The 12,120-nt window shown below is 40.7% G+C and overlaps 1 protein-coding gene across 11 annotated transcripts in view; it reads left to right on the forward strand.

Annotated features, from left to right (window-relative positions):
• nav3 (neuron navigator 3) overlaps positions 1-12,120 on the forward strand; it is a 405,702-nt gene that overhangs the window by 340,208 nt on the left and 53,374 nt on the right. For all 11 annotated transcript variants that reach the window (XM_085385777.1, XM_085385778.1, XM_085385771.1 and 8 more), the window contains 2 exons: positions 2,162-2,270; positions 11,415-11,648. In XM_085385777.1, the coding sequence (XP_085241903.1) occupies positions 2,162-2,270; positions 11,415-11,648 (343 nt within the window). The remainder of the gene's footprint in view (positions 1-2,161; positions 2,271-11,414; positions 11,649-12,120) is intronic.

Raw genomic sequence — 12,120 nt, forward strand, 5'->3', positions numbered from 1 at the left:
TTACATGCTTTGTTTCTAGGTGCCACTGTATATATTTATATATAAACATATATAAATAAAACCACTTTTTTTTTACATTAGTAATTCTTTTTGTGCATAATTTTATAGTGTTGTTAATAATAAATTAATTAAAGCAACAAAACAACCTGAAGAGCCGGTTGTGAGCCAAAAGAGCCGGATCTTTTTAGAGAGCTGAGCCGAAAGAGCCGATTCTCTAAAAAGAGCCGGAAATCCCATCACTAGATTACAAAGAAAGACAAAATCATGCGGTTGTAATGTTTTGAGTTTGCAGTGAAGAGCTCCCCTTCCCATTAAGATAATGTGATCCAGGATCTCCCTTCTTAAAGGAGCTTTAGCCTTTCTAAAAGATCCATGTTGTAATTGAGGTCAAGTCTTGAGCTTTGAAAAACAAACAGATATTGCAGTGTGGACTTTTCTGGAATTTAGCTCGGACCACGTCCTCATTTTAGGTAATGGCAGATGGCTTGAACATGAATTGAGGCTGCGGTTTGGGGATGACCTCAGAGGGGACTGGCAGCGGCTCCCTGGCCAGGCATATCCCCATATACTAATGAAAAGTGAATGGATTCTAAAAGCATATGAAACGACCCAAGACTTTAGTGACTGAAAAATAAGGTTTAGCCAGACCTGTACCATGTGCTCTTGTGAGTCACAGATTAAACTTTTTTAATTCAGTAGAGCCTCAGCAGGCACAAGAACTTAGGCAACTGCAGCAAATAATGATCAAATAAATAGTGAAATAGTGAATAAAATAAAAGTTGTTCTCTTTCAAAAACAAAGCTTGAACAAAACAAAGATAAATGAAATGTGTCCATCAAGGCACTTTTCTTTAAATGTGCCTAAGTGACTCTACCACTGTGTATTGTAACATAACATCCTGCAAAGCAGGAAGACTGGTCTCAGTGTGTAAAATGAATGACGTACTGCCAGTTTTGTAGTAGTTCATGCCTGATCACGTTGTTCAGTGTAGACTCAAAAAGACGGGATCTGTACAAAAAACAGAGCTCCATCCTACAATGTTATGTGTTATCTAGGAAACTAGCTTAGCATTTCTGTTCAAATTCAAAATAATCCTGCTGTATATTCCAGAAGATAAAGAATTCAGATACGGTGGTTTCTGCCCGTGGCAATGAGCTGGCCCAGAGGAGTTCCCTGAGGCCTTTTCAAATCTCTAGAACCTCCGTCTGCCCTAATGTGCCCCACACTGTAATCACAGCTGCATTGCCTGAAACACAGAGAAAAGCTTCTTGCAGTCATTTTACCATTACACAACACTGGCCAACATCTGCTGGCTCATTTATTGTGCCACGGAGACAGTTTCCCTGTGAAATCACCTTAAAACTAGAAAGCACTGTGACCACCATCCATTCTGTGTCTCGTGCCACTTGTTAATTACCCATTGTGTGGTACCTGCCTGTGGGTATGGGCTAGCTTGACAAGCTAACAGATAAGCTTAATTGGAGCTGACAAGCAGATACTTTGGTCTGTGGTCGCTGCTCACACTTCTGAAATGTTGCCCGTCCAGTGCTTATTAGCAACACTACTTCAGTAAGCTTAATGAAACAAATTCTTCATCTGTAAACGAGGCACTGAAAGAGAACATAAAATATATGAAGTGCTTTCTTAGCTGTCTCCTGCTCTAGGGCGAGGTAGAGAGATGGAAGCATTTCTCTACATGTCTGACAGAGAAGCACAGGAGCTCTGGCAGAGTTTGCTTCTACATGCGGGCATGACTGTGTCCCAAACTAAGTGACAGATTGCGTGGTGTCATGGCATGACATTTCAGCATCAGCCTGAAGGAAAAATGTCAATACCGCATAAAATGATACACACACTTTTTAAAGCAGAAGAAGTGCATGTTAGTGCAGCCTGACAGGCAGATTTATTGTATGAGATCCAAATTCTCAGCAAGTGGGTTAGGGACATTCACCGTAATGCAGTCTGTCATTGTGATCGGTCATCATTTTGTTCCCCCTACTGAGACATTTCAGTGAAATCCAATGAAAAACTGTATGTCAGCCATCCTCATCACTTTTTATGTTGTGTGTGTTTGTAGCTTTTGTGTAAATGGGTGACAGGTGCTTGTTGTAAAAGTATGTCCAGGGATCTGAGTAAATCATGTAAAAATGTATGTGTGCAGGAGAAGACCCTGAGACAAGACGTATGAGGACAGTAAAGAACATCGCTGACCTGCGGCAGAACCTAGAAGAGACCATGTCCAGTCTACGGGGGACACAGATCAGCCACAGGTAGGCGTGCAGAGCTCTTTACTTTGAACGCTTAATGGATGACCCTAATCTGAAGATGCAACAACACAACAGTTTCTGGTTTTTATCCAGAGTATTTATTTTGTATAGCACCTTTCAAGATAAAAACCACGAAGTAAACGCACTAAAAATAAAATGGGGACCAAGAACAGAACCCTGTGGTTTACCATGTGAACCAACAGAACCAACTTGAACCAGTCATGTGTTTTACCAGATACGCCTACCCAGTGCTTTAGCCACAGTAGTATCAATACTTCCACAACCCAAATATAGAACATGCTCCCTTCGCAGAGCCATATGTATCATCACATCATCATCGCCACTAAAAATAAATATATAAAAACTAATTATTTTTTTTTAAAGTTGTAAAAGCACAGAGAGGAGGTACAACACCTGGTAGACTGGTGTCAGAATAACAACCTGTCTCTCAATGGCTCACACCCCTCTGCACATCAACGGATCTGCTGTTGAGATGGTCAACAGTGTGAAGTTCCTGGGTGTGCACACATCAGCCGATCTCTCCTGGAACCTGAACACCACCACCATCATGAAGAAAGCCCAACAACGTCTTCACTTTCTTAGGAAACTGAAGAAGGCCAGTCTCCCTCCTCCTATCCTCACATCATTTTACTGGGGAACCATTGAGAGCGTCCTCTGCTGCTACATCACTGTGTGGTACGGGAACTGCACCCTCGCTGAAAACAAGTGTCTGCAGCGCATAGTGAGGACAGCAGAGAGGATCATTGGAGGCCCTCTCACATCCACCTCCCAACTCTATGACAGACACATCATCCGACGTGCGAACAGCATAGTGAAGGACACTCTCCACCCCTCACATGCACCGTTCTCCCTCCTTCTATCTGGCAGACGGTTTCGCAGCATCAAAACCGTGACGACCAGACACTGGAAGAGCTTCTTCCCCCAAGCAGTCAGAGCCCTCAACTCACTACCACAAAAGGACTGATATACACATACGCCTTTACAAACACCTTACAATACTCATCAAAATTATATTATATTTGCACATTTTGCATTTTGCACATGTCTTTGTCATGTCTCGTCAATGATATCCCGACAATAATTTGAAACTGGTATTAAATACTAGAGATGGCACGATACCACTTTTTTATGTCCGATACCGATATCATAAATTTGGATATCTGCCGATACCGATATGAATCCGATATAGCGTGTTTTTTAATCAATAAATTTTTTTTAATATCTTGCTGCTTTTTGTATAAGTTCAAACTCAAGTTAAAAAACAAACACTAAAGCTATTCTGTTACACCTGTATGCAAAAAATAGACTGCACCCAAAATATTTCATAGGTCAGCAACACTGATCAATCTAATAAACTTAAACCTGCTCCATCCTCCCTATTCTGGTATTTTAAAGAGTAAGCAACCTGACTAATAGGGTTCTAAAACTCCCAGCAAAAAAACCCAAAAAAATAGGGAACCACCCACCCTCCACCTCATGATGCTTAATCGACATAATCAACTTTAATTTGATGCAGTGTGGGAAAAAAATGCACAGAAATCAATTAATTTTGAAGAATAACTAAATAGATTCAACATCTTTCTTCAACAGAACTGCAGACTGCACAGATGGTACCTTCCCAAAGGAAAAACTACTATAGCTTACTAGGATATTAGACTTAATAGTTACTATATACAGTAATGGACTTCTATACATTTTACATCAGATTAAAACTTTGGGTGTCAGATTCAGATAAATATTTATTAAAAGCTCGACATTTTAAATGAGAATAAGAAACAAAAGTATGTCTTTGTGCCCCCTTTCCCTGTTAATGCCATATCGGCCCCCCTGGCTAAACTTTGCTAGATCCGCCCCTGCACAGTTACCAGCCGTCAGCTGCGTAGAAAAAGATCCTGGTGTAGAAAGTAATATTAAATAAATTCTAACAACAGCTTAAGCTTAAACGTGCTGCTGTTGTTCAGCCGCTGGTTTCCTCTTTCTGGTGCAAAGTGGGCGATAAACAAACAAGAGAGACGGACTCACGACAGAAGAGCCGATCAGCTGATCAGAGATCCCTTCCCAGACGCCTTAACGCCCACTCACATCCTGGGCCATCTGACCTCAGGAATTCGCATGATAAGGTGGGGCCAGGTTTCACAATGAACACACCCGAAACTCTGGCTGATTGGGACCCACACCCAGTTTCACACCTTGGCTCAGGCGATTAGAGGATCATCAGGGGGTCCTTTTGTCCCTCCGTGGGGGGAAACTCCCACTAGGTTTATATCTGGGACTCTCCACCATTTGACCTTAGAACTGAAGAAGCTTCTCGGATGAGAGGTGAAACGTCTTCAAGCAACTTAAAGAAGTCCAGACGCTTTTCTTTGCAAGCTCCTTTGACTACGATGACCTGGATGACTGAGAACCTTCACAGACAGATCAGCTGATCATTGATCAGTTTCATGATTGAAGCAGCAGCAGGAGAGGGAGAGAGAGAGAGGCAGTCGCTCCATATATCGGTTGTTAAGCTTAACGCGGGAATGCTTTACAAACATTCAGAGATGACACTTGCTTTACTTCTCTCTGGGATCACTTCCTCGGAGATGAAATGCCGGATTGCTAGCGAGGCTACAAATACACACAGCCGCTCTATCACGTGACGCATACTACTCCAACGTGCTACAGTTATGAGCCGAGTTACGCCGTGTCGCAAGTTTTTTGATATTTAATGGATCGGATTACATTTTTTATTTCCCTTTATTTACGTCAGTATCGGACCGATACCGATACGTAATATCGGATTGGATCTATCTCTATTCAATACCTACTGCACATTCCACTTTGTATTGTCTCTGTCCTGTCTGTCTTTATCATACAGTTAATATTGTATAGTTACAATTATAGTATTGTATAGAATTGTATAGTTAGTAATTAGTACCTTTTTATCCCTTAATTTTACCAAAACATAGTATGTTATTTATATGTAATTCCTAGTTTTATATCTCTTAGAGATATATCCTTTATATATTTATAAATGCACCATGGGGGGCATTTCGGTACACTGTATATTGTGTATACTACTGTATTGACAATAAAGCTCTTGAATCTTGAATCTTGAGATTACCCAAGTGAGTTTGTACATCACTCGTCCTTAGCAAATAAACAGATCTGATTGGACTGACTCACTCTGTACAATTTATCAGGGAGATATGTCCCCAACTATTAATGATACTCACTCTGTAAGCATGCCATCTTCTCCTCCACCTATCCTGGATTTAATTAAAAGCAGACGCCACCTTCCTCACCAGCTGGCACACATGTAATGGCATTCAGGAGTTGATGGACAACCAACACCTTAAAAAGCTGTCCTACCTGGGAGCCGTAGGCACCGTAGAGAATCTAGTGAAAAGATTGCGGCAAAGGCAAAATGATCTATTGGTTTATATCAGCTCCCTGGGCGAAATGTTCCCTCCTCGCCTCTCTCCTTCACCCTCAGTCTATTATTTTGTGTGTTTTGCCCCATTTACAGAGGAAGATGGTGGCCGGGCTGTCGACAGCCATGACAGATGGCAGTCTGTGTGTGTGTGCATGCTTTTGTGTTTGTTTTCTACTCCTTTATTCCTCAGAGGAGTCTCAGCCAGGCACAATCAATACAGCGGCATTGTCTTACCACCACATTTAATCCAATGGGACCCACAGGTTTGGGGTGTGAGGTGTCTGATTGGTCAAAGGAGGCAAGTCTCATTTTCATGCATCAGACGCACAAGGCCAGTCAGCGTGAAGTATTTGAAAAATGCATCATCATACCACCACATTAGCATTGTGTATGGTGTATATGTGTATGTGAGTTAAAGCAGTGAAACAGTGTAAAACAGTAGGTACCGGTGGCAGCAGTATGGATCACCGCTCAGCTTTCAGTCATTAGACCGAGTGTAAAATGGGAAGTCAGCTTGTGAATGTTTGAATGTAAAGAGAGCCTTTGAGTTTGAATACCAATTCTGTCCACAACAAAAGCCCAGCCAGGCCACCCTAATCTCTCTCCTGGATAAGAAATGGTGCTAATCACCAAGAAGCTTTGTACCTCAGTTAATTAATCACTGTTACGCTCGAGCAGACATGGCTGTCATATTCATTACTCTGTCCTTCTCTTTGCTTCCTATATAGGAAGCACTTACATCTGTTTATACCCCAGCTGAGCAGACTGCAAGATTAAGAAGTTAGTTTTAGCTGCTGAAACATACTTAATTTACTTTTTCAAGAGTGCCTAGAAAAACAAGTGAGACTATATTTGCCAAAGATAGAATAAATAATTTGCCTATGCACCACTAAATGAATGAACAAGGACCAAAAGGTCTTCCTTTTGAGACGCTTTTGCAGTAAAGCATCTTACAGGAATTTTTCATGCTCTGTGCTCAAGCAAATTTGCAAAATTTAAGTGTGACTTTCAAGATAGGAATCGTGTTTTCATTATCTAAGCAGGATCAGATCTAACAAGACCTAGGAGCTAGTTATAGCTTGATGATTTTGATAATTATGGCATTTGACTCATTACATTCCTATTTTAAAAGATTTTCTGGTATTTGTACCCTTATCAACAGGAAAGAAAAATACTCCAAATTAAAATGTATGAAATGGTTACTTGAAGTTAAAAGCACATTATGTGCAGTTTTGATTGAAATGGGGGGATGATGATGCCATTACTAATAAACGCCATCTTTTGAAACTGTCATGGTCGGCTGTGTGGCAGGCAGGCAGGAGTGGTGGACCCAAAATGCAGGATTCTCAGGACACGAGGTTTAGACAGAAAATGCAGCTTTATTGCTGGAGCAGAACATCAAGATAAAATAAAACTCACAAAAGCAAACAAAACTCTAAACAGAGATGCAGGAGGACTGGAAATCCTAAACACGCAGCAAGTGAGGGTGAACAGACGTTAACAATGCGACACCGAGTAGGGGAAGACACAGACACTAAATACAAGAGGTGAACGGAGCAAAGACGAAACAGCTGGGAGACATGGCTTACGTTGATTACACTGACGAGACAGGGAGAGCACAAAGCTGAACGCACTGACAAAGGACACAGACCTACAAAATAAGACAGGAAGCACACGCCAGACAGAGACAGACTCGTAAACAGGCATAATGACGTCATGGACAAACAGAGGGACATACGGGCAGAGAAGACTAAGCACAGGCAACCTAAACCAAACATAAGGGCAAGATAACAAAACCTAAACCAGACATAATCATCATCGTCATCAACATCATCATCAGATAACTAAAGAATCAGAATATAATTGTAATCAAAACAGTATCACCAGAGAATAACCAATCCATAATGCAAAAATAAACCAAAACATAAGAAACTCAAAATGCTGGGTCGACCCGACCCAGGACCGTGACAGAAACGGATCGTAACTTTAGAAGCAAGTTTGCAAATGCTTTTTTCTCCAATAAGCTCAGTGTTATGTGATTGCACACTCATACACATACATTTATCTTTTCTTTAAATAGCTTTGATATTATGTCAGAACAGACTGAAACTACGCCCTTGTCTGGAAGATAGTGAGGGCTAATGTTACAGAAAGGATTGACCCGCTTGACAGAGATTCATGTGGTTAAGCTACGGTTACACAGACTCTGAAACAGTCTCCTTCTCTCATTGAACTGACCTTGCTTTTCGCCATCGCACAGCTTGAGTGGCATTCACACCATTGTTTAGATATCCAGATGCGATGGGGCCCTCACATACAGCCCCACATTTCATTTACAGCCACTTTTTTCTATGCAAAAAAACTCCACATGTGAGGAAAAGCTATAATCTTCAAGGACAAACCTAGCACAGCAAACAGTCGAGGGATATCGCCCCTTTTTTATGTCAACCAGTCTGCTGGCACCTGAGGGATTGCCGTTTGGTCCCAAAGGGATTTAGCAACCGCCAGACGACATTTTGAACATAATAGCTTCCTGAGACCGGCTTGTTTATTCTGTGTTTACATTTGGAAAACAGTGAATATAGGACGTCTTAAATTATTCATTGCTTTGGAATGAAGGAGATTCTGAGTTGACATATAGGAATTAAGAAGTGAGGATATTATGTGTTATAATATGTGTACAATGTATGCGTCAATAGCATTTTTAATGTCAGCAGCCTTACTGCAAAAGTTCTAAACTCACAAAATACTCAACAAAACATGCAAAAATCTTAGTTGTCACACATGTATTTTCTCCCCTCAAAAGTTGGAGAGTAGCAACTGTGTAATCCACCAAATGCGCTGCTATCGCTTTTAACCTGATTATTGTGAAAGCAGAAAACAGTTTCAATAACTGCAATTTTCCAATAATGACAAAAAATAGAAAAATAGAAAAAACAAAAATTTGCAGATGATTTTTTTTTCATGCCAAATATCCCTAGGTTTCTATGTGCCCTACTAAAAATTCACTTCTTCAGTAGTTTGAAAGGTAATGTTGAAGTAAGTTGAAAGTTAAAAAAAATTCTTTAAGTAAAATTATTCCTCAATTTCATAAAAGACAGTAACTTATATAGTCGTCTAAAATAACAGTTAATAGCAAGCAATACAATATTATGATTTATAATCTGCAATCAGATCCACAACGAAGCATATGACATTTTATACATTTTGTATACATTATCAAATTTTGATACCATCTGTCTGCCTCAGAAGGATGATTGTGACTTGAACAGCAAGAGTGCAGAGTTGTGAATCTGAAAAACACACCATGACATGTGCAGTGTCTCTGAAGTGCTGCTAACGACAAGCTCCCATGAACTGGATATTAACACAGAGCTCATTAGCAGCTGCAAGAACAAGGTCCAGCATATTTATATTAAGCATTGCTCAGCAGTAAGCAGTGCCCTGCTGTCAGCATGCATTATTTCCATGCCAAGCCCTTGGACAAGCGTAAAAATAGTCTCAGATCAATTTTTGGGGGCTGTAGTCCTGTTCTATAGATAATGGAAAGGGTTTGTGGGAAATGTGGTCTTAATATTGAATATTTTTTATTGCTGTGTGTGTGTGTTTTGACATGAGTATACATATGTGGTGGGTTGGATGTGTAAGGTATGTTAGCACTTTTCCTGTACTTGCTGCTCAGGCATATTCTTGGTTTTCATGCCTATTTATTTGAACACCTACATGCAGAGTCACTCTCGGTTTATCTGCCTTCCTCATTTTCTCTCTCTGCTGCCTGGAGATAAAGATAAGCTGATTAAGTGGGCCACATTGTGTATGACTGGTTAAATGATTTTGATTTCTATACTGTGGCAAATTGATTTTGGATTTCCATATTTGGGTGTGATGGATAAGATAAGCATTCTTTCTCTTTTAGCTAGACACTATAACATTGAATCACCTACGTCACTGGCCATGTGAGCATGTGTGTGGATCTCAGGAGGTGTTGATAAAGATGTGTAGTGAATATGGGTGGCATTGCTGTCCTTCTTATGTTGGCACTTGGCATCTCAGGGGTGCAGCGTTCTGTCCTCTCGCTAAGCACACACACACACACTGTTCTCACATCTCTAACACTGTTATGTGTGAGACGCTGTTTTAAAGTGTCACTGCTTTTGTCACCTAATGAGACCAGTGTGCAGAGGCAAAGGCCTCTCCTACTACTCCCACTACTATCCTGCATTTCACTTGCGTGATGTGCTACAGTCAGTAAGCCAATATGCAAGAAATTATGCAAAATTTTATTATATTATAAATATGCAAATAATGTTTTTGTTTGGTATCTGATCATAAAATCATTATATCCTGTCCTGAAAAACAGATGATTTGTAGCGCCTGCTACCACTTGTGTTATGTGCATCATTTCAATTTCATGCTAGTATTCTGCCCACAGAAGGATGTTTGTGATTGGAATGCACATTACCAGCTTATCCTTAAAGTAACAGATTGTCAGAGATGCCTGGTTTTATGTTAGGTCTGTCCGTTCTCTCATTATTTGACTGCAGTGCACTCTTTTCCCCAGTAGAGAGAGCTCAAGTGAGTTCCCACTTTTCTCACTGAGAGTGCACATATGCTGTAGTTTGTGGAGTTGCGGGGCTTGGTGTCCAGTCACTTTGACTCATTTGCCTTACTTCTATTATCCTGTTACTTCACATAAATAATTAAAGTTTCAGGCTGGATTTTGCTTTCATTCCATGCAATAAATCATCCTGATCTTTCAAATGTGACAGTTCTTACATGCAGATCCTGGTAAAGACTTGGAGGGGAAAAGCAGCAGTTCCTCAGTTAGTGGAGGATGGTCATAGTAGTGAGTCAGTGCTTTTTGGTCTCTGTTCATCATTACATCATTGTCTTTTTCTCTTGTACTCTTATAGTACTCTTTATCAAACATTTTTTGGCATTTTCTGTCATTAGTGATTAAAACAATGAGATTTAATACAGGTTTCATGAGATGGGTTGGGAATATTACAGCAAGCGTTCCAAATTATTCAGATTGTCTTCAAAATAGTCAAACCTGCCAATGACTAGATGCACTGGCAGGTGCTTATTGTTGTGACATTAGCAGATGTGTTTTGAAGAGGTTCATTTCCCTTCTTTAGCCTTGTTAGGGCACCTAATCCAAATGTTATTTTCTATCAAATCCACTTGATAGTTGAGCGGAAGCAGAGCTGTCTCCTTCCCTCCATTTCCATCTTTGTGTGATGTACCGTGATGCTCTGACATAAGTTCTCATGGGAGTCTTTCTTCTCTCCTCCCCCTTCAAGTTAAAACGCTGGAAGAAACAGCACTTTATGAAGGTCACACACTTTTAAATGCATGTGTACACACACACACACTCATGCACGCACGCACACACACGCACAAACAAGCACAGTGTTAGAAAAAAGACATGTGAGATGAAGGGAGTGGAACTCAACTGTAGAAGGCTGTCTACTGAAAATATGACTGATCTTTTCACCTGATTGATTTGCCCTTTGCACAGGCGTGTACTTGGTATTACTTCAGCGTCTTAGACTTGTGATTTTTGCCAAGACCCTCTATACACCTAGCAATCTTCAAAACTCTTTTAGGATTTTCAAAAACATCATTCTGATGGGGAAAACATTTTTAATGTATATTGTGAGGAAATATAAATTATTTTATTCTATGTCTCTACCCCTCTTTCTCCACAGTACATTAGAAACAACCTTTGACACGACAGTAACCACTGAGGTGAATGGGCGGAGTATACCTGCCCTCGCTGCACGCTCCTCCCCCATGTCCTGGCGTCTGGGCCAATCACAAACCCCACGTCTCCAGGCAGGTGACGCCCCCTCGATGCCCAGTGGCTACGCTGCGCCCAGGGCGAGCACAACAGGCGCAGGCACCACCACAGGGCGCTATAGTGGGCACTCAGACCCCTCCAGGTTTGTGTACATTTAAGTAGTAAGCCTGTGGCTATTTTTTTCTCATTTTCAGTCTTTAAGACACGAGTAACCCTCCCCCAAAAAATGTCGACCAGTGCAGGACAGTGTTTTGAATATTTATCTTAGGGCTATTTGTGATTTCAGTAACTGAATGAATTTTTGATGTTTATAGTCAAAATAAGTTGAATTGGTTTTAGCTGATCCCTCTGTGCCACGCTGTGGTGTGAAACAGCATTCTGTTTAGTTGTGCCTCCTACATTTATTCCTCCCTCTGAATAATGTAGCTCTCAGCCTTTTTATGCACTGAACACAGAGCTCGTAGATTTTAAACATGTTGCACCACCATGTAATCCATGTAAATTAAATACATAACTATGCTTTGCTGTATAAAGAAGAAATATCTTAAGTGCACAATATCACCACCACATCATTTATACTCAGTAAAAGTCCACTTTAAAGGTCATTTGTTTGC

Source organism: Rhamphochromis longiceps, linkage group LG17 (assembly GCF_057381845.1).
Source record: "Rhamphochromis longiceps isolate RC_006_pf linkage group LG17, R_longiceps_female_GT1.1, whole genome shotgun sequence".
Classification (NCBI taxonomy): domain Eukaryota; kingdom Metazoa; phylum Chordata; class Actinopteri; order Cichliformes; family Cichlidae; genus Rhamphochromis; species Rhamphochromis longiceps.